Source organism: Dasypus novemcinctus, chromosome X (genome assembly GCF_030445035.2).
Source record: "Dasypus novemcinctus isolate mDasNov1 chromosome X, mDasNov1.1.hap2, whole genome shotgun sequence".
Lineage (NCBI taxonomy): Eukaryota > Metazoa > Chordata > Mammalia > Cingulata > Dasypodidae > Dasypus > Dasypus novemcinctus.
This window is the reverse complement of record NC_080704.1, coordinates 137,183,025-137,201,992: the sequence shown is the minus strand read 5'-3', so window position 1 is coordinate 137,201,992 and position 18,968 is coordinate 137,183,025. Positions and strand designations below refer to the sequence as shown.

General features: G+C 37.4%; 1 protein-coding gene across 1 annotated transcript in view; it reads left to right on the top strand.

The window, feature by feature from the left end:
* The window catches only part of TENM1 (teneurin transmembrane protein 1), a 1,381,582-nt gene that overhangs the window by 1,265,775 nt on the left and 96,839 nt on the right, over window positions 1-18,968 (top strand). The window contains exon 25 of the mRNA XM_058291548.2: window positions 8,419-8,573. Within this exon, the coding sequence (XP_058147531.1) occupies window positions 8,419-8,573 (155 nt within the window). The remainder of the gene's footprint in view (window positions 1-8,418; window positions 8,574-18,968) is intronic.

Below are 18,968 nucleotides of genomic sequence, written 5' to 3'. Positions count from 1 at the left end.
ATAGGTATGGGGAATGGCAGGAAGAGACGAGATGTGGAGGCATCTTAGGGACTTGGAGCTGCCCTGGATGGTGCTTCAGGGGCAATCACCAGACATTATAAATCCTCACAGGGCCCACTGGATGGAATGGGGGAGAGTATTGGCCATGATGTGGACCATTGACCATGAGGTGCAGAGGTGCCCAGAGACGTACTTACCAAATGCAATGGATGTGTCATGATGATGGGAATGAGTGTTGCTGGGGGGGGGGGGGAGTGGTGGGGTGGGGGTGGTGGGGTTGAAGGGGTCCTCATATATTTTTTTTAATGTAATATTTTTACAAAATCAATTTAAAAAATTAAAAAAAAATAAACTATTTAAATGACAAAAAAAAAGTAAAGCATAAAATCCAATTCTTATCCTCAAGAACCTTACTGCATGGACAGAGCATGATTGGATAATTCACATAAGAGAATAGCTCCTGAATTAGAGTTTCCCTGGAAGCATTCTTGGTAGAGAAACAGCTTATAAAAGCCATGAAAGATGAGAAGGATATGGATTGGTGAATGTAATAATCAGGCCAAGATAACAACAATGTATATTTTAAAAATAAACACAAAACCTTGATGGTTTAACAAAATATGTTTATTTCTTGCTCGCATCATAGTCTAATTCAGATTGGAGGGGGAGAAGGAGTGATTCTGGTACCCAGGCTCCTTCCATATTATGACTCTTCCAACACTTAGGACCTCGGAGTCTTCCACTGGATGCTCTGCCTCCAGCCAGTCTATAGGGGAAGGGAGTGATCAATGAAGAAATTCAGTAGAGGTTTTATTATGGGCCGGGCCTAGACATGGTATACATCTCTTCTTCGCATAGCTAACTGCAAGGGAGGCAAGGAAGTGTAATCTAGCTCTATTCTCAAAAAAAAAGAAAGAAATCTGACTGCCTGAAGACATTGCATTATCTTTCCCATAGTAAAATGGAGAGGACTTTCTGTGGAGAGGAGGAGGAAAAGAAGGACAAAAGCAAAGCTGACATCCTCTTCGACACCTACTTTTCTGGTGTGCTTTAATAAATTTGTTGAATTTATCACAAATTCTGAGCTTTGGTCTTGGCGGGAACAAAATAAACTGCATTCTTAGGAAGTATTGTATCATCAGCCATCCAGGTATTTCATTTGCCAGTGATGAGAATAAAACAATACCTAGATTTGATTATCTTTGGTTTCACAGTACTTATATGAAGATATAACTTTTAATGGCAGTACTAAACTGTTTATTTAGATTTATTCTAAGTTCTAAGTTCATTGATCTTCCCCACTTACAGCAGCTTCACTGAAGATTTTTCTTTCCTGATTGCTTTCTATCAAGCATCATAAACTGGCAACACAAGGATCTGGTAACATGAGATATAATTTGGTCCAAACTATGTCTTTAATTTTTAAAATATGTTTGAATGCATTTAGATGAGATGTGCTCTTTAGTTAACCTTGCTTTTCCCTAGAGCCTATATTGTCAACACTTGGCCTAACTTACACATTTATATCACCTGTCTGGGTCCTGAAGGCATTTGAGTTTGTTATTCTTAGTTCTTAGGACTTCCTTTATATGTGGTAGTTCATACTGTTGTAGAATTTGAGAGAGGTTTGATTATTTGCTTATAGAGAGGCCAGGACTCAGGAATGATTTTGAGAAGGAAAAATGGTTTATTGATGGCCAGCCAGAATTGGGAGCTTCCTGTTGCAAACCCGAGCCCCGAACAAGACTTTCGAGTTTCTTTTATAGAGAGGAAAAGTTAAATGGTCCTTTTGTTTCAGTTTTCAATAGGCTTGAATTAGCATATATATCTTCCACATCTTAGGTAAGCTTTTAGCATGGACTTCAGACATTCTAGATAAGCTTTTAGCATATTTTGTTTGCATTTCCCCTGAATACTTAAAGTTTGTAGACCTTGCATTGTTAAACTGTTTCTTGGGACTGAAGTCGTTGCCATGGTCACCAGGGGCAGGACTGCAGCCTCTTACGTCTCACACCCCCAAGTTACAGACAGCTTAGGTTATCTCTGAAGAGACAAAGAGACTCCCACCCATAGCCCACAGCAATACTATCATAGTCAAGTTACCAAGCTCCCCACCCCACAGAAACTTTAAATATTTTACCAGATTCACCAACTTTGTAGAGATGAAGCCACAGAATATTACTGAAAAATAATGATGAAGGTGTCCAAAAGATCTACCAGAATGTAAGAATTTTTAACAAATTTGAGGGAGGGGACTTGGATCATTCTGACAATCTAACAAAAGAAATAGACCTTTTTCCCATAAAAATATCCATTCACAAAACACTTTGCTGATAATTTTGACCTTTTGAAATCAGTCTGTAGACCACTCCTGTGGTAAAGCAATTGACAGCCTCAATTTAGTTTATATGATATTAAGCAAAAGGGCTTGGAACTCAGACAATAACCTGTAAAATCTAGCATTCTCTAGTTATGTAACCTTGAGTTAGTCACTTGATCTCTCTGTACCTCCTAGTCCTCATATAAAAAATAATATTAACAATACCTACTCCACAGGGCTGTTTTGAGGATAAAGGAGGAAATGTACATAAAGAATCCAGCACAGTTCATAGAATATCATAGCATCTTTTGTAAATGGAAATGGCAATTATTTAGTAATATTATTCATCCTTCAGGAGGTTACTGTGGTGCTTATACAGATTTCACACTGGGCTCATCAGGAATTCAACATTGTCCTTCAAATTGTCCTTTAGATTTCAGTTTATATCACTTACTGTGAGAAATCACCATGAATTTTACTTCTACATCTTATCTCCCAAGGCTTCATCCCAGGCACCCTGTATTTGCCCCAAAAAAAGTGCTTATCTCATGGCATTGTAAATGGCTGACTATTTTTCCATCTCCCCTACTACCTTCTGAGCTCCACAAAAGCAGGTACCCTGTAATTTTTATTCTCTGTTATACCCTGTCCAAGTATCCTGCCTGACTTATAATAGGTGCAAAATAAGCCTTGAATAAACTAATAAGTAAGGGGAAAAACAGCTTCCCCATTAAGCTTTTGGAAAAATAGTGGTTGGCGAAAGTAAGAGAGTTGTTCATTCACTTTGCCTTGCCTTGAAGGCCAAAGGTTTGAAAGGAACAGAAAGCGCTAAAGAGAAGACAAATGCTAAAACCTGGCCTTATCTGTCTTTCTCACAATCGGAATTCTAACCCAGGAATATATGGATCATTATGATGACACTGAAGCCCTTTAACATACCTCTGAGTCATCAAAGAAAGAGGATATTCCAATTAATAGAACATTAGTATGAATGCTTATCATGTTTAATTTGTAGGTAAGTTCTTTGGAAATTGACCTTTCCTGTTTGGAATATGCTATAACTTTTTATTAAACAGACTATCTGATAATACGACTCATACTATTGCCTAATTATGTGACATTACAGTGAGTTTGTTAGATTCCACTACTGGGGAAATCCTGTTCTCTTTGTTAACCACACAGTGAAATCATCAACAGCTGGTCTTTGAACTCTGCCTCCTTCCAACCCTTAGTTCAGGGGTTCTTAACCTTTTTACTTCCACGGACCCTTTGCCAGTCAGGTGAAAACCATGGACACCTTACTAAGTCCACACTGTACTGTGTATTATTTAATAAATATATCACACCCACATCAATATGTCCCCGCAAGGATAATGTTTTTTTGAATTTCATTTCAAGCTCATGTACCCCTTGTTAAGAACCCCTGTCTTAATCGTTCTCCTTTAGTGACACACAGATATTTGTACTCCTTCCAACTTCTAGAAGCTACCTAGCAAGGGAATTTAAACAGGCTTATTGGTAGAAGTAACATGGCCCTTCTGACAATAATCAGATGAGTTGGAGAATGGACTTCTCTGCCTAATGGAGAGTTCCCATATAGACCACACAAATTATAGCAATCTTCAGAGAATTAAAATGAATATAAAAAGCAAAATATTTTCATCTTTCTTTGATTTAAAGTGCATTTTAGGATCAGCTGGTGAATATCAGATACACAATGCAACATTCTCCGTATTGGAGATTGAACTGACTCCATAAGTTTCGACATTCCCTGAAAGTTCATTTTAACCATTTATCTCTCTCATAAAATTAAAAAGCAGGTGTGGCAGGAAAAAAATCCAGTATTTGAGTTTTTTGATTATGAGGGCTGCAGAAGAAGAGAATTTTACGAGTATTTTCCAAAGGTTATATTATGAAAGATGCTTCCTTTCTAATATAGAAATAGTAAAAATGTAGGTGGCCTTAGCAGGTGTAATTTTCAAAATTAAGAACAGAGATGCCTTCTGCTAACATTTGAAATTGGCATTGTTCATGGAAAAATAAATAAATCCCTGCTTTTCTCTGTTATCTAATTTGGGATTTTAGCTGCTATTTCCAGGCTATTAACCTCCACATCTGGACTCCCAGTGGTCACATCTGGGTGTCCCTGCTCTTTCAGTATTGATCAGCAGCATCCCTTTCCTCAACAAGTGATAAATTTGTTGGTAACTATCCAGGCTGTCCTAGCTTTAAGCAATTGTCTTCTTAAGAATTATAGTATTTATTCTTTGGAGGACAATAAGACAAGGGTAAAAGTCAAGTAATTTTGCCTGTAATTTGCAGCTGTTTCATACAGAGCTATGCGTCACAGAGAAAATAGCCTGCAGTTCAAATATTATATAATATCCTCTACTTTGCATGAGGCAGTGTGAATAATTTTTTTTAAAAGATGTTCTTTATTTATGAGCAAGTCCCTTCATAGAAAGAGCTAGTTAGGGTTTAATGCTGATGAATGGAGTCAACACCATTCACACATCTATGTTATGGTCTCTCAGTGCTTTCATTATATGCACTAATTTACAAAGATTTATTTATTTTCTCACAAATGTAAAAATGTGCTCCAAGCTAAACATCCTGTCTGAGCATGTGAGCCCAATGTTTTCCTTGGTAGTGTTGAGGAATGTAGGACTCAAGCTGTGGTGTGGTGTTCTTCCGGCCTCCAGCCCCCCACCCACCCACCCTTCATAAATGCCTAACCCTAGGGTAATGTCAGAGATCTATATGCTTTTACTTGCTTTAAAATTGAATATGGGTTAAAACTTTAAACACTGTGACTTTCTTAATTCAGTTTAAATCCTTTCTCATCCAAAGTCTGTGCTTTCAATTGTGTTTTAAGTGCTAAAGAAAACACATTTAGTAAACAAATCAGTATATATAGCCACTGGAAAAAATTATGTCCACAATATTGGGTACAAAGTTTTGGACATCTGGATACTATAATATCAAGATATGAAAATAAATTGAAGCTACAGATCATGCTAGCCCCAGATGGCTTTATGTGATCTGAAATCACTTGCAGCCCCATCTCTCAAGACTAAAGCTGAAAATATACTGGGCATGTGTCACCTCTTCCCACTCAGTCTACAAGCAGTGATAGATCATACTGCATCATTATCATACCTGAGTTATAACAATACTCATTATGGGAGGAAAATCTCCCGAAGTGATGGGCAAACATAATTTTCTTTTTCCTGCCTGGGATTTCCAATTTGGTTTTTACCTCAGTGAAAATTAAATAACCCTTAAACTTCACCTGTGAAGAGGGTGTGAAATCAGTTGGTTGAGGAATTTGTATTTTGATTGGTTGGTTGGCGGTAAGGGAAAGAATACGGGAAGAAACAAAAATATGTACATATAAAATACGCCTAGATTCACTTATAAATCACCTGTGTCACAATCCCTTAGAGCCCTATCTACTATTTATTTTTCAACCCCAAACATAAATGTAACCTCAAACAAAGTTAAAGAGGCTCAATGAAAAAGGAATATATTTGGAATTGGAGCTATGATTTAAAAATTGCTACACAAATATATGAAAAGAGAATATTTTACAAACTGTCAGCGGAATAAACCCTGAAGACAGATACTGAGTATTTTAAAAGCCCGGAATTGTTTCAAAGGGAATTTATCTGTAGAATTCTGCTGACATGTAAAGAGCAAGAGAAGTTCACAGAGTTTAGAAGTGCACAAAACATTAGAAGTTAGAAAACCACATAAAGTCTGGGGTTATCTCACAATTCACATTTTGATAGGACCAAGGAGTGTGGTAGTCAAGAAACACAATTATCAATGTGAAAATGTAAGGACCAGCCCAAGTATCCTGGTTTCTGTAAGAACACATTTATTTTTCCATACTTTCTGTGAACCTGCTCCAATTTTTATGGGGAACTCATTTTCTAAATTTATTACCTGCTAGTTAGAGCAACACTTCATTTTATTTTTAATACACTTAGCTTAATAAATTTCCAGAGTATTCCTCCTGGTATTAATTTATTTTTACTGGAATTCTTTGTCTTTTGGCCCCCTCAGAAACCCTAATAATTGAATTTGGTACATGTTTGGTAAATTAAATAATTCATGATTTTATACACTTCAAGCATATCTCCTCTCAGCCTTTCTCTCCCCAGATTCAAATCTTGATCTTTAAGGCCATCCTTTTAAGATGGACAAATTTTAAATCTCACAATCAGCAATATTTAATATAGAAGTTATGGAAGGTGATCCCAAAGCATATGCCTGCCACAAATCTTCATTTGCAGCCAGACCAAATTGTAGGCAGTCAAGAAATTGATTTTACCAAAACACAAACAAAAATAAAAAGCAGAGGTTCCACTTGTTTCATCTTCAACACAAAATGTTCTGAAGATGAAAGAAATATTCATCTCCAATGTGCCATCATCATTTGACCTGCCCCTATCTGAAAAGTCTTTCTAAAAACCTTCTTAAAGATCCTTTTGCCTCTAAAAGCGATAAAGGGATATGTTGACATGGAATTCTGCTTATTTGGGCATGTTTATTTTCTTGGAGTGTTCAACAAAACATGAATGGCTTTAGTGGCTTTTAAGGAAAGTTGAAATGAATCCATAACTTTTACAGATATTAAGGATTAATACTTCATGAGGAATATCAAGAGTAATCAAAGTATACCATAAAGCTCAGTTTGAATTTTAACCTTTTACTAACAAATTGGCGTATTTAAAAGCAATTTATTAAGTTGGGTTTATAAACTGTCTTTAGATGAGTTCCACTTTGCCAGGAAAACAGAAAAAAATTGCGTGTGAGTTTGTGTGTGTTTGTGTGTGTGTGTGTGTGTGTGTGTGTGTGTGAGAGAGAGAGAGAGAGAGAGAGAGAGAGAGAGAGAGAGAGAGAGAGAGAGAGAGAGATTCATTATCCATCTAGAAGAATGATTTCAGAAATCGGGTAGCTTTGAGATGCTTAACAGGGAATGATTGTTAGCACAGATGCTCCTAACTTTAACACACATTCAATGAATTTTACCAGGTGTGAATAAAGGGGAGATGAGAAAAACAAAATAAACTAAAATGTAGACCAGTTTTAAAGTGGTTATTTTCAACAGCACTGTTAAAGGAAGCACCAAAGCAGGAGTTGAGCCATTTGTTTATATGTGTCTGACAGGTTTTATATGTATTCTTTCATGTGATACTTACAACAACCTAAGCATAGACCAATTCGTCCCAGTTTGCCCATGACTATTCTGATTTTAAAGCTGAACACCGCCCCCACTCCTACTTAGTACTGGGCAAATTGGGAGAGTTGGTCACCTTAGCTAGGTAAGGCAAATACTCTTTCTCTTATGTTAACAAAGAGAAGGCTGGAATTTGAGCAGACAGATGATTCAATCAGTCACATGTCAGTTGTAAGTGAGCTTTCTAACTGCTATTGTAATATACTTTCCAAGAAACCAGGCTGAAATTAACACAGTACATAAAAACTACAGTAAAAATTTTGTTGGCTTTTTTTTCTAGAAGGTTAAACATCCCCTTTGCAACGCTATAATTTTGCTCACCAATCACCCTTTCAATAGATAGTATGGAGAGAAAAAAAAACTCAGCCCAGTTTGTCAGAATTATTGCAAAATCCCTATTAACTGACTATGAATTGATGAAAATAATTTTAATGCTTTCCAAGAGTTATTTTCTAATGCAACTATGAAAATAAGAAGTGGCATCTTCATTGTAAAAGTAATACAACATATGCTGCCTCCTTTGCCTTTTCTCATTGATCTCAAAGGATTTTTTTTCTGTTTTGAGGGACAGGATAAGCAAGTTCAAGGGGGTAGAAATACAGAACTGGACAAAATAAAATATTAAACCTGGATTTGTCTCTGAGTGTTTCTTTTTATCATCTCTTTTCAATATATATAGATGTGAATGTGTGCTAGAACACACCTCTGCCATTACTGTCCTATTTGTGCTGAGCAAATTGAATCCATATGTCTTTAAAATGTCTTTCCATTTCTATGACTTCTTTCAAAATACTGATCTTAGTGCAAATATGGCTCACTAGACTACTAATGCTCATTTGTGCTTTCCCAAAAGGCATCACAGTTGATAGGCATGGATTCATTTACTTTGTGGATGGGACCATGATTCGGAAAATTGATGAGAATGCTGTGATCACAACTGTAATCGGCTCAAATGGCCTGACTTCCACACAGCCACTGAGCTGTGACTCAGGAATGGACATCACTCAGGTAGGCACTGCTGATTTTCAAGCATTATCTCCATTTGACATCATGGAAATGGATAACAATTTTCTCGTACAGAAATTAGGTAGAAAAGAAGCTTGGTTTATCTGTTATAACACCAGATAGCAGAAGTTTCTCTTAAGGTAAGTTACTTTTTTCCTCCTCAGAAAAACTCAGGAGAAAATGGTAAGCTATGATAGAAGTAATGCTATGTGGAATGTTGTCACAAAGTCTAGAGTTAAAGTCTCTCAGATTTGAAGCAATTAGAAGATAAGTCCAATCTCATTTATTGAATATTTTCAATATATGCAATTTGGAAAATTTCTGACAGCTGAAGCTCTTTTGAAAGCTTTTTAAATGAGTTTATGAGCATGACTTATTATTTATGGCTATTTACATAGCTATTTCTAGAGTATTTGAAAAGTTTTCTTAAGTAAAGCCACATTCCTTCTGAGATCTGTTTTACATTTATTTAGGAAAACTTTTCCCAGTGATAGATAATAAAAGCAGAAATTCAGTGTAGCTCTCATCTGAGTCCAAAATTCTAATTTTACTGCAATTATAAAAAATCAGAACTGAATATTTAGAGAGATTATAGAACAAATAGCACAGTTCCAGGTCCATGATAACTTTCTTTTTCTGCAGACACAAGAGACTGGCATGTAAAATGAGGGAAATGGACTAGGCAGTCCTCAAAGGGACTTTCAAGTTCTAACATTACATGAATCTGTAACTCTGATGAAGTAGATCAATAGATAATCTTTTCGAAGTAAGTAAAGTGGAGATTAAGAGTTTAGGATTGATTCGTTTATCAAAGAGGATGTTTTTGCCTGCAAGGAATAAAATATTTGTCTAAAACATTTAAGCAATAAATTCATTATCTCACATAAAGCAATTACCAGGGGTAGGCAAAGAGCCCAGCAGATTTACTTTTGTGTCACATTGGCCAGAATTAAGTCTCATGCCCGTCCATATATTAACCAGTCACTGGCAAAGGAGAAATGGGATTCCCACAATGGGTTCAGACCAGTCAAAATTCACCCTCTCGAACTGAGCCACCTTCCTTGAGCATATTACTATCTAAATCTTGAACCAAAATCAGGGTTCTGTTAGCAAGGAATGGAAGGATACTGTTGGTACACCATAGTGGTATCTTCCATAGTTAGACTATGGCTGTTGCTTCATTCTCAAGACTACCAGAAACTTAGGATACCAATAAATTAAAACAAACACTTCTCCAAGAACATTGCTTTAGTTCCACTTTCAATCCCCACAAATATACATCTCTATAAAACACTAGAAATGTAACCATTTTGGATTTCTTGTTCTTTTTCTGTCCCTCTCTCACACAGAAAGTTTGGGAAATGGTCAAATATAATCAACTACAAAAACTAAATGAGGAATTGGAAGGCCTGGGAAACTGACAAAATGAATGAGCCATTCTCATTAGCGTTTAAAATGGATCTGACTATCAAGTCCTAGAACAGCGTAGTTTTGCATGATGGAAAATATTACAGAAGGCAATAAGGAAGGTGTGAATGGGTTTATATGGGGAAGGGGGAGAGAAAGATAGGATGCACATATATGATTCATTTGTGCAATATTTTTAAGTTAAAATATGACATTAAGTATTGCAATAAGTCAACTCTAAACAGTTTATCTGTTTCTGTATAGATAGATACATTATGGTGAAAAGTCTTTGTCTAAATAGAGCATCCATATGATCCTCATTGCCATGATAAAGGTTCTTTTTCACATGTTACTTTCCAAGCCATGATTGCCACCATAAAAACTACCACATTCCTTTCTGTTGGGGATGTACAGTGCAGCCCACTGAGAAGGAGCCATGGTAACCAGAAGACATAATCACATTTCCCTTGTGGCTTTCTTTCCAAACCTCAGTTTTCCTGAAGCCCGTTTCCATTTTCTTATGCAGTCTCAGCTTTCAAAACATAGTAGTGTTTTTTGGAGGGAAGAGGTAGAGGTAGAATAGGGTGGCATGGGAGAGTGTTAAAAACCAGTAAGACTGACTATGAAAGAAAGCAGGCTTCATAGCCAAATTAACTGCAGCTGTCTCCACTGCTGCCTACCATTTCCTTTCTGTGCTTATGGCAATCTAAGAAGTAACCAGAGTTTGTCTGCTCAGACAGGCACAGAACAGTGAGTCTGCAATGATCTATAACTCAAAGGCCAGATTGTCACCCCCACCCTTATAGGAGGCTACTTCTTCATGGCCCCGTTTTGCCAGCCTGAAAATACCTCTGCTGGTTCAAATCTCATTCTCCACCCTCCTCGCACCTCACCTTCTCCATGAGCATCTTCGCTGATGGGTCTAGTCCTTACTGTTGTCTCATTCCCTTACTGGCATTTAGTATCACTATGTTTAATATGTAATTTGTTCTTTGTTGGCAAACTGTGTGTCCAACTAGTCTCCCAAAGTATAGTGCATATTCTTTTAATATGCATAGTAAATGCTCAGAAGGTACAGTTAACATAATACACTTGCCAAAAGAATACTATGATTGGTGCATAGACTATAAGCACTGAGAGATGAAGCTAGAGGTATGTAGGGGTCAAATGGTGAAATACTGCTATAAGCACAATAGAGTTTCAGTTTTATCCAATGGACAATTGGGAGACATTAACAGAATTAAGCATGGAAAAGCATTGTAGAAACAGTAATAAGCGTGGAAATGCATTTTTAAAAGAACATTGTGGCTGAAGGATGGAGAGTCTATTGGAGGGAAATAGTACCTAGAGGCAGGGAGATGACTTAAGACGTTGCTGATATGGGAGGAGTGGGGTGAGGGGAGTAGGGGGTATATGGGGACCTCTTATATTTGAATGTAACATTTTAAAAAAATAAAGAATAAAAAGGCTGTTGAAGTAATACAGGTAAACAGGGATAAAATATACTTATATGTAAATGATTAGCATCTTTTCAAGAGACTTCAGTAAAAATTAAGCTGCTTTCCAGTGTTTTTTTGGCTGCACAGCTGATTTGTCTTTGGGGTACAAATCTGTGATGAGACAGGTCAAGAAGCTGTTCAGTTTTATGTGGGTTACATAGGCCAGTGGTGATAATGGCTGAATCTAAAATACCAGTGGATTAAGAAAGGCAGATGAGTGAAATATTAGATGTAAAATCAAAGAACACGTAGATTGACTATTTCAGAATTAAGGAAGTGTGTGGATTATGATAACACTGAGATAGGGATTACAAGATCAGTAGAAGTAGGTTTGGGCGAGGGTGGGATGATGGGTTCACTTTGGGACATGCTGAGTTTGTGGTGCCTATGTGGTAATCAGGTAAAGAGATATTGCAGGCCACTGGATATAGTTCTAAACCTCAAGACCTGAAATGGAGATTCAAATTGGAACTATGAGCATGCAAATTGTCATGGAAAATAAGGGACTGGATAAGCTCTCCCAAGGGAAAGAAACATAATATATAAAAAAAAAAAAGAAGGCTTAAGGCCAAACTCAGAGGAACACCAATATTCAAGTGAAGGCTCAGGAATGGGAACAACCAAATGAGAAGAAGAGACCTGATAAATGGTAGGAAAACCAGGAAGGTGTGTGATGAAAAAAGCCAAGGGAAAAAAAGCTTTTCAAGAAGAAGGGAATCGTTAATAATATCAAATCCTGTTTAGGGGTTATGTAACATAAGGATTTCTTTTATTTCTTTATTTTTTTAAATATTTCATTAAAAACATATAAGAGGTCCCCATATACCCCCCACCCCCCTCACCCTACTCCTCCCACATCAACAACCTCTTTCATCATAGTGGGACATACATTGCATTTGGTGAATACATTTTGGAGCACTGCTTCTCTGCTACACCACATGGAAAATGGTTTACATTGTAGTTTACACTCTCCCCCAGTCCACCCAGTAGGCCATGGCAGGACATACAATGTCCAGCATCTGTCCCTGCAGTACCACCCAGGACAACTCCAAGCCCTGAAAATGCCCCCACATTGTATCTCTTCTTCCCTCTCCCTACCCTCAGCAGCTAACGTGTCCATTTTCTCCACATCACTGTTACAATTTCTAATCACAATAGTTTCATAGTATAATATCAGTAAGTCCACTCTAACCCATACTCTATTCCTCCATCCTGTGGACCCTGGAATGGTTATGTCCACTCAACCTCTATATCGAGAGGGGGCTTAGGTTCCACATGGAAGATGGATGCAATTCTCCTGCTTGCAGTTGTAGGCACTCTTGACTGCCTGGGGTGGCTTAAAAGAAGCCATTTGATTTCAGCATTAGTGACTGATAAGAGTACCTCTGGTAGAGTTCCAATTTAATAGGAGCCAGAGTGCAGTGGTAGAGCGGGAGGTGAAGAAATGGAGAAAGTAAAAATAGATCACTCTTTTGAGATGTTTGACTGTGAAAAGGAGGCTTTGGCATTGAAGCAAAACAGCTCCCAGGAGTGGACAAAACAGATCCCAGGTGTGTGTAAATCAGCACCCAGATGTGGCCCAGGTGGACAAGAGCTGGAAAACACTGAATGAAATCTGAAGAATGACTGAGTTGAGTGTTTATTGGGAGAAAGCCAATGAATGGCATTGCTTCCCAGAAGCTCAACTCCTGTGGCCAGAGCTTCTCCTGTATTTAGACAACTGTGGCAGATTGGTGACCTGTATTTCCCCAGACTGTACTTAAGCCTATGGGCTGTTTTCAGCTAGAGAAAAGAAAGCTGAGTAAGAAGCTTCATAACACTCTCCAAGAACAAAGCTCCAGTTGTTTATAGTAGTACTTACAGTGATTCAACTAAGCTTACACCGTGTTCATCTTAATATTTCAGTAAATGAAAGTATATTGATGGGTGAAGACAGAACAAATGTCTAAATGAGAAACTGGTTTCTTCTGACTGGAACAGACAGGAGGGAAAATAGAAGCCTGTGATGCAGGATGAAGATTAGAATCAGATTTTAGGAAGAGCTTAGTGATTGTAAGACTATGTGGCAGTATCATACATTACCCAAAGAGCTTGTAGAGTTCCCTCCTTTGAAACTTTTAGAGCAAATTGTAGATAGCAATAATTTATGAATGTTTGAAATGTAGCACTTTCTAGAGTCAGGAAGGTGTGCCAACTGTTTTCTCAAAGTTCCTTCTGACTTCAAAAATTTTCTCTAAAGAAATATAGCCAAATTCTCTAAGTTCCTTGTTACCTTTCCTGCATTCCAAAACCAAAAGTTCTCAAACAAGGAAAGGTCCATATGTGCTAGAAGCCCAGAAGCAATGCATGAGAGAACTGTCCTCTTTATTTTACTTGCCTTTGTTTTCTGAACTTTTCTGAGGCAAACCCGAGCCAGAGGAAGAATCGATCCTAAGAGCCTGCCCTAATCTTCAGCATATCCTGATATCTTTTAGTAATTCTAATAAGTGCTACCACTTACTGAGAGCTTATTATGTACCAGGAAATATGTTAATCATCTTATTCACACTATTCCCTTTAATCTCTACAACCCAACCACCCTTGAGAAGTAGATATTATTGTCTCCATTTACAGAGGAGAAAATTTGTGGTTAGAAAGATTATGTATTGTGCTATGACCATAGTGTTAATAAATGATACAGTAATAGAACACATGCATTCTGACCTCAGTTGTCCATTTTTCCAACTTATACATTTTCAAAGACAAATGGATATGATCAAATATCATTGTATTTAGCTGAATGACAAGTATTGTTTGGTTCAGAAATATACTGCTTATTCACAGAATGTGTTTAGTGGCATTTAGGAAATAGCTAAATAAATCTAATTATCTCAAGAAATGAAATTTGCTTTGACAATAAAATTGGCCATATGTTCAAAATCAATATTTTTTTAAAATTTACTGAAATGTGAAAACGAACTCAGTATGAATTTTGAAACATAACTCCCCCTTGTAAGCACTACTATGAACAAGTAGGCCTTCATTTCAGGAGATGAGTTAATTATGAAGAGATTGTGCTCTTTATTTCTGTTGCTGCTTTTGAATCATCTTGCTCTGGTAAGTCACTTCTGTCTTGTGCCTGACTGGAATGGAATTGGAGTTAGACCACGTCTCATAGTGTGATAGCAAATTTGAGAGCTAGATTTATTCTTTGGAACCAGCTTAATACTTTTCCAAAAATCAGCCCCATAGCAGATACACAAGCAATATGGATTTTTTTAAATGCACAGATAATCTGGTTGGCCCACTGCCCATAAGGGCAATTTGAGGTGTTTTTTTTTTTAGAGTATCTGATACATAGCCAGTGTTCCATATATGCTTGTTGGATGATCTGCATACTCTTCACTGGTTCCCAATAGCACTCATTTGTCAAATGGAAGAGTAGGGTCATCATCCATGCTTACGAAGGAAGAAAGGTAACTGGTTCTTTGGAGGAGCAAACTTTGGCCCCAACACTTAATATATTGAGCTAATTTACCCAGTGTCCTATTCCTCTCTCTAGTCATTCAGTGCTGGACTCCTCTCTAGAATAGTCTCACCAAGTAGTAACAGTCCAATCTCTGCTCAAATTCCTCTTGTGATAAGGAGTTCACTAATTCCCCTAGGCAGCTCATTCTGTCTTTGAAAGTCGCTGACAGATGGAAAGCTCTCTTGGAATCCCTTTAACTGTATCTTTTTTTTTTAATTTACAAAAGTGATTTTAATTTCTATATACAATGTAAAATTAGGAAAAGAAAATTAGAAATTCAATTTATAATAATACCATAATAATACAATAGCTAGGTATCAATTTAAAGAAAGTGCAAGATCTCTACATTGAAATCTACAAGTACTCTAGAGGGAAAGTAACAAAAACCTAAATAAATGTGGACCTTTAACTGTAACTTTTTATCTTCCTTTAACTTTCCCTACCAGGCATTAATGCAACCCTTCAGGCCGTGTCTTATAAATAGACCAGTAAACCAAGCATATACTGGATACTTTCATATATATTATCTTATTTAATCCTCATGAAAGTCTTTAATGATAAGTCTTATTTTCCACTGTTGTTAATAAATATGGAGCACAAGATTCAGAGGTCAAATAACTGGATCATGGTCACACAGCTAATAAGTGGCAGAGTTGGAATGTGAACCTGGTCAACCTGATGCCAAAGTTCACATTCTTCTTGATGATTTCTTTCTATGTTTTCATCCATTCTAAAATTGATGGATAAATAAACTAAGACAAAAATTGTAGCACCAGTAGTGTAGTTAATCTTTTAGATTATGAAACCATCTGTTTGACCTATCAACTCGCCTCATGTTTTTCAAAATGTGAATTGTGATTCACGGTGAATCAGAAAATCAATATAAAGGTCTATGACCAGCTTTTGTAAAAACTGAAATAGAATAGGGAAAATCAGAGTACATCATGTATTGTAAGAGTAAGTATTGTTTCATGGAACTTTTATTGCAAGTTACCCACTGGGTAATGACATAAAATAGAATTCTTACTGAAGGTCCCAGTCAAACAAGTTTGAAAGCCAATATCATCACCTATATATCCCCCAACTTATCCACAAAGACTTCATGAGAAACCTTATCAGGCCAGTAACTCCAATTAAAAGGAAATAAGAAAAGCTTGACATAATTTGTTTCAAGTCATAGTATCCATAAACACCACTTCCTCATCTAAGAACTAAGAAACAGCTGTATAATAACACATTTGCAGATCTTTTTGGAATCAACATTAAGTGATCTCCACACAGTTTGTGGGGCACATCGTCAGATTCTTCTTGAATTCAAAACTGTGTTTACCCAACTGTGATGGCTTGGATCAAAGTACCCTAGAAAAACATTATTTTTTTCTGTTTGTTTCTTATTTATTTTCTTTTAAATGTTACATTAAAAAAATATGAGGTCCCTGTATACCCCCTCCTCACCCACCCCACCCCTCCCACATCAACAACCTCTTCCATCATTGTGGCACACCCACTGCACCTGGCGAATACATTCTGGAGTGTTGCTGCACCACATGGACAGTAGTCCACATTGTAGTCCACACTTTCTCCCAGTTCACCCAGTGGGCTATGACAGGACACACAACATCCAACATCCATCCCTGCAGCACCACCTGGGACAACTCCAAATCCTGAAAATGCTCCCACACTATATCTCTTCTTCCATCTCCCTACTATCAGCAGCCACTGTGGCCATCCTCTCCACATCACTACTACAATTTCTTCCCTTACTAGTGACAATAGTTCCCCAGCAGAACACCAGTAAGTCCACTCTAATCCATACTCTATTCCTCCATCCTGTGGACCCTGGGATGGTTATGTCCATCCCCCCTCTACATCAAGAGGGGGCTTAAATTCCATATGGATGAAGGATGCAATTCTCCTGCTTGCAGAAAAACATTCTTAAACTTAATCTATTCCTGTAGGTGTGAACTCTTGGAAATAGGACCTTTTGATTAGGTTACTTCAATTAAGGTGTGGTCCAGCTGAATCATGTTGGGTCTTAATACTCTATTACTGAAGGCCTTATAAGGAAGGTAACAGAGAGAGAGAGCCACAGGGAGCAGGCAGAGGAAGTCAATGGAACCAGGAAGAGAAAGGAGAAGCCAGGAGGGGGCACCATGTGCATTGACATGTGACAGAAAAGCCAAGGAACAAGATTGTCATCAGCCAGGCCCAGAATACTAGTCTTCTGGGACAAAGCATCACCTTAGTGGCACCTTGATTTTGGACTTCTCCTAGCTTCAAAACCTTGAACCAGTAAATTCCTGTTGTTTAAGCCAATCCATTGCAAGGTGTTTACTTTCAAAACCAGGAAACTAAAACATCATCTCTAATCTTCCATCACATCTTCTGCTTCCCACTTTTTCTCAGTAATCACAAAGTCTTGGTTCTAAAATCTCAATGGAAACTTCTTCCTTTAAGACCATTTTTCCTGGCCAGGATACTTGAACTCAGCTAAAGAAATCAGGTACTCTTTTACAGTTCCTTCACTGGTTGTGGGCTTGGTAACTGAATCAATGTTATTTGTGATCTTGCTCCTTAACAAAAGAAACAAAACTTTTATCTCTTTCATCCATCAACATTATGGGTGCCTGCTGCAAGCAACAGATCTCTGCCTTCCTTGGTTGTCTTCCTGTTCTCTCCATTCCTGAAGAAAATTTTCTATTGTCCTTATAATTTTGTGTAAGTTTCATCAAACTAACCACGCCTTGATAGAAAAGAAAGTATAAAATCTACACATCAATTCACAAGTGGATTCAGCATTTTTTGTTGCTATATATATGTATATAATAACATCCAGGCATGAAAATTTGCATCAATTTGGGGAGAAAAGAAAGAAATGAAACAGTACTTTTAGAACATAAAAGGCACATTCTCTTCTCCTTCTTAAACCTTTACCTAATGTGACTCATTGTCTCTCTTTCTATCCCCTGCTAAAGCTTTCATGTCTACAGAATGTCCACCATCACCCTTGAGTAATCAGGGTGATATTGAAACTCAAGTTCTTCCAGGGTTACTTACCTTTCTTTGTGTGCTTCCATTATTTTCCCATGTGCACACTGAAAGAGAACAGAATTAGATCTTTCAAATGAAGACTGTTATAAGTGAAATTCCCTGCAGGGACAGACTTCTGAATTTTGTGAAACTCTGTAGGGAATCAAGAAAAATATGAATTATAATAAGTTTACTTGAATAAAGGTATCTGCCAGGAAATTTTTTTTAAAGTTTATTTTAATAGTTCTTGCCACTAGAGATGAAAATCTCACCCCTCCACCCCCACCACACCCTCCCAAAGCTTCAATGACTGTGGAATCTACCTCACTGTCAAAGCAAAGAAAATGTCTGTGGCCATACTACAAATAATTCAGACATAAAGGTATGTCATAGGAGTGAATTGCAGGTAAACCTCAAGACAAGGATGATGAAAAGCAAGTTATATGAAATATCTGGAAACATGTCTCTCAGGGGCCAGTGAGGTGATAGAAAAAGAGGTGAAAAAAAGAATAAGAGATATCTAAGGAAGAGAAAGAAGCTCAAACAGAAGATTAATGAGACCCAAAAAAGATATTTGGTTGCCCTTGTGTCAGTCATCTCCTCTATCCTATTTGGTCCTGGGTTAGATTGGGCAACTGAATCAATTACTTGCATAGTGACTATCAACTAATGGATCAGATGGCATTAAAACTCATACTCATTAAACCTCCAATGACTTTTCCCATTTTCTTTCACTCTTCTCATACATGGGGTATATCAACAGTACAGCAGTCTAACTACTCAGTAAGCAATTGGTTATTTCCTCAACCTATACATAAGCATCCTAAACCTGCTGTGTCCATTTGTACTACGTACACTTAATCAACTCCCATCAGTCACAGACAGTCCCTCCTGCTGATACTAGAAACGGCTAGTATCGAAGGCTAAAACTAGAAATGGAGAAATGAGAGTGGG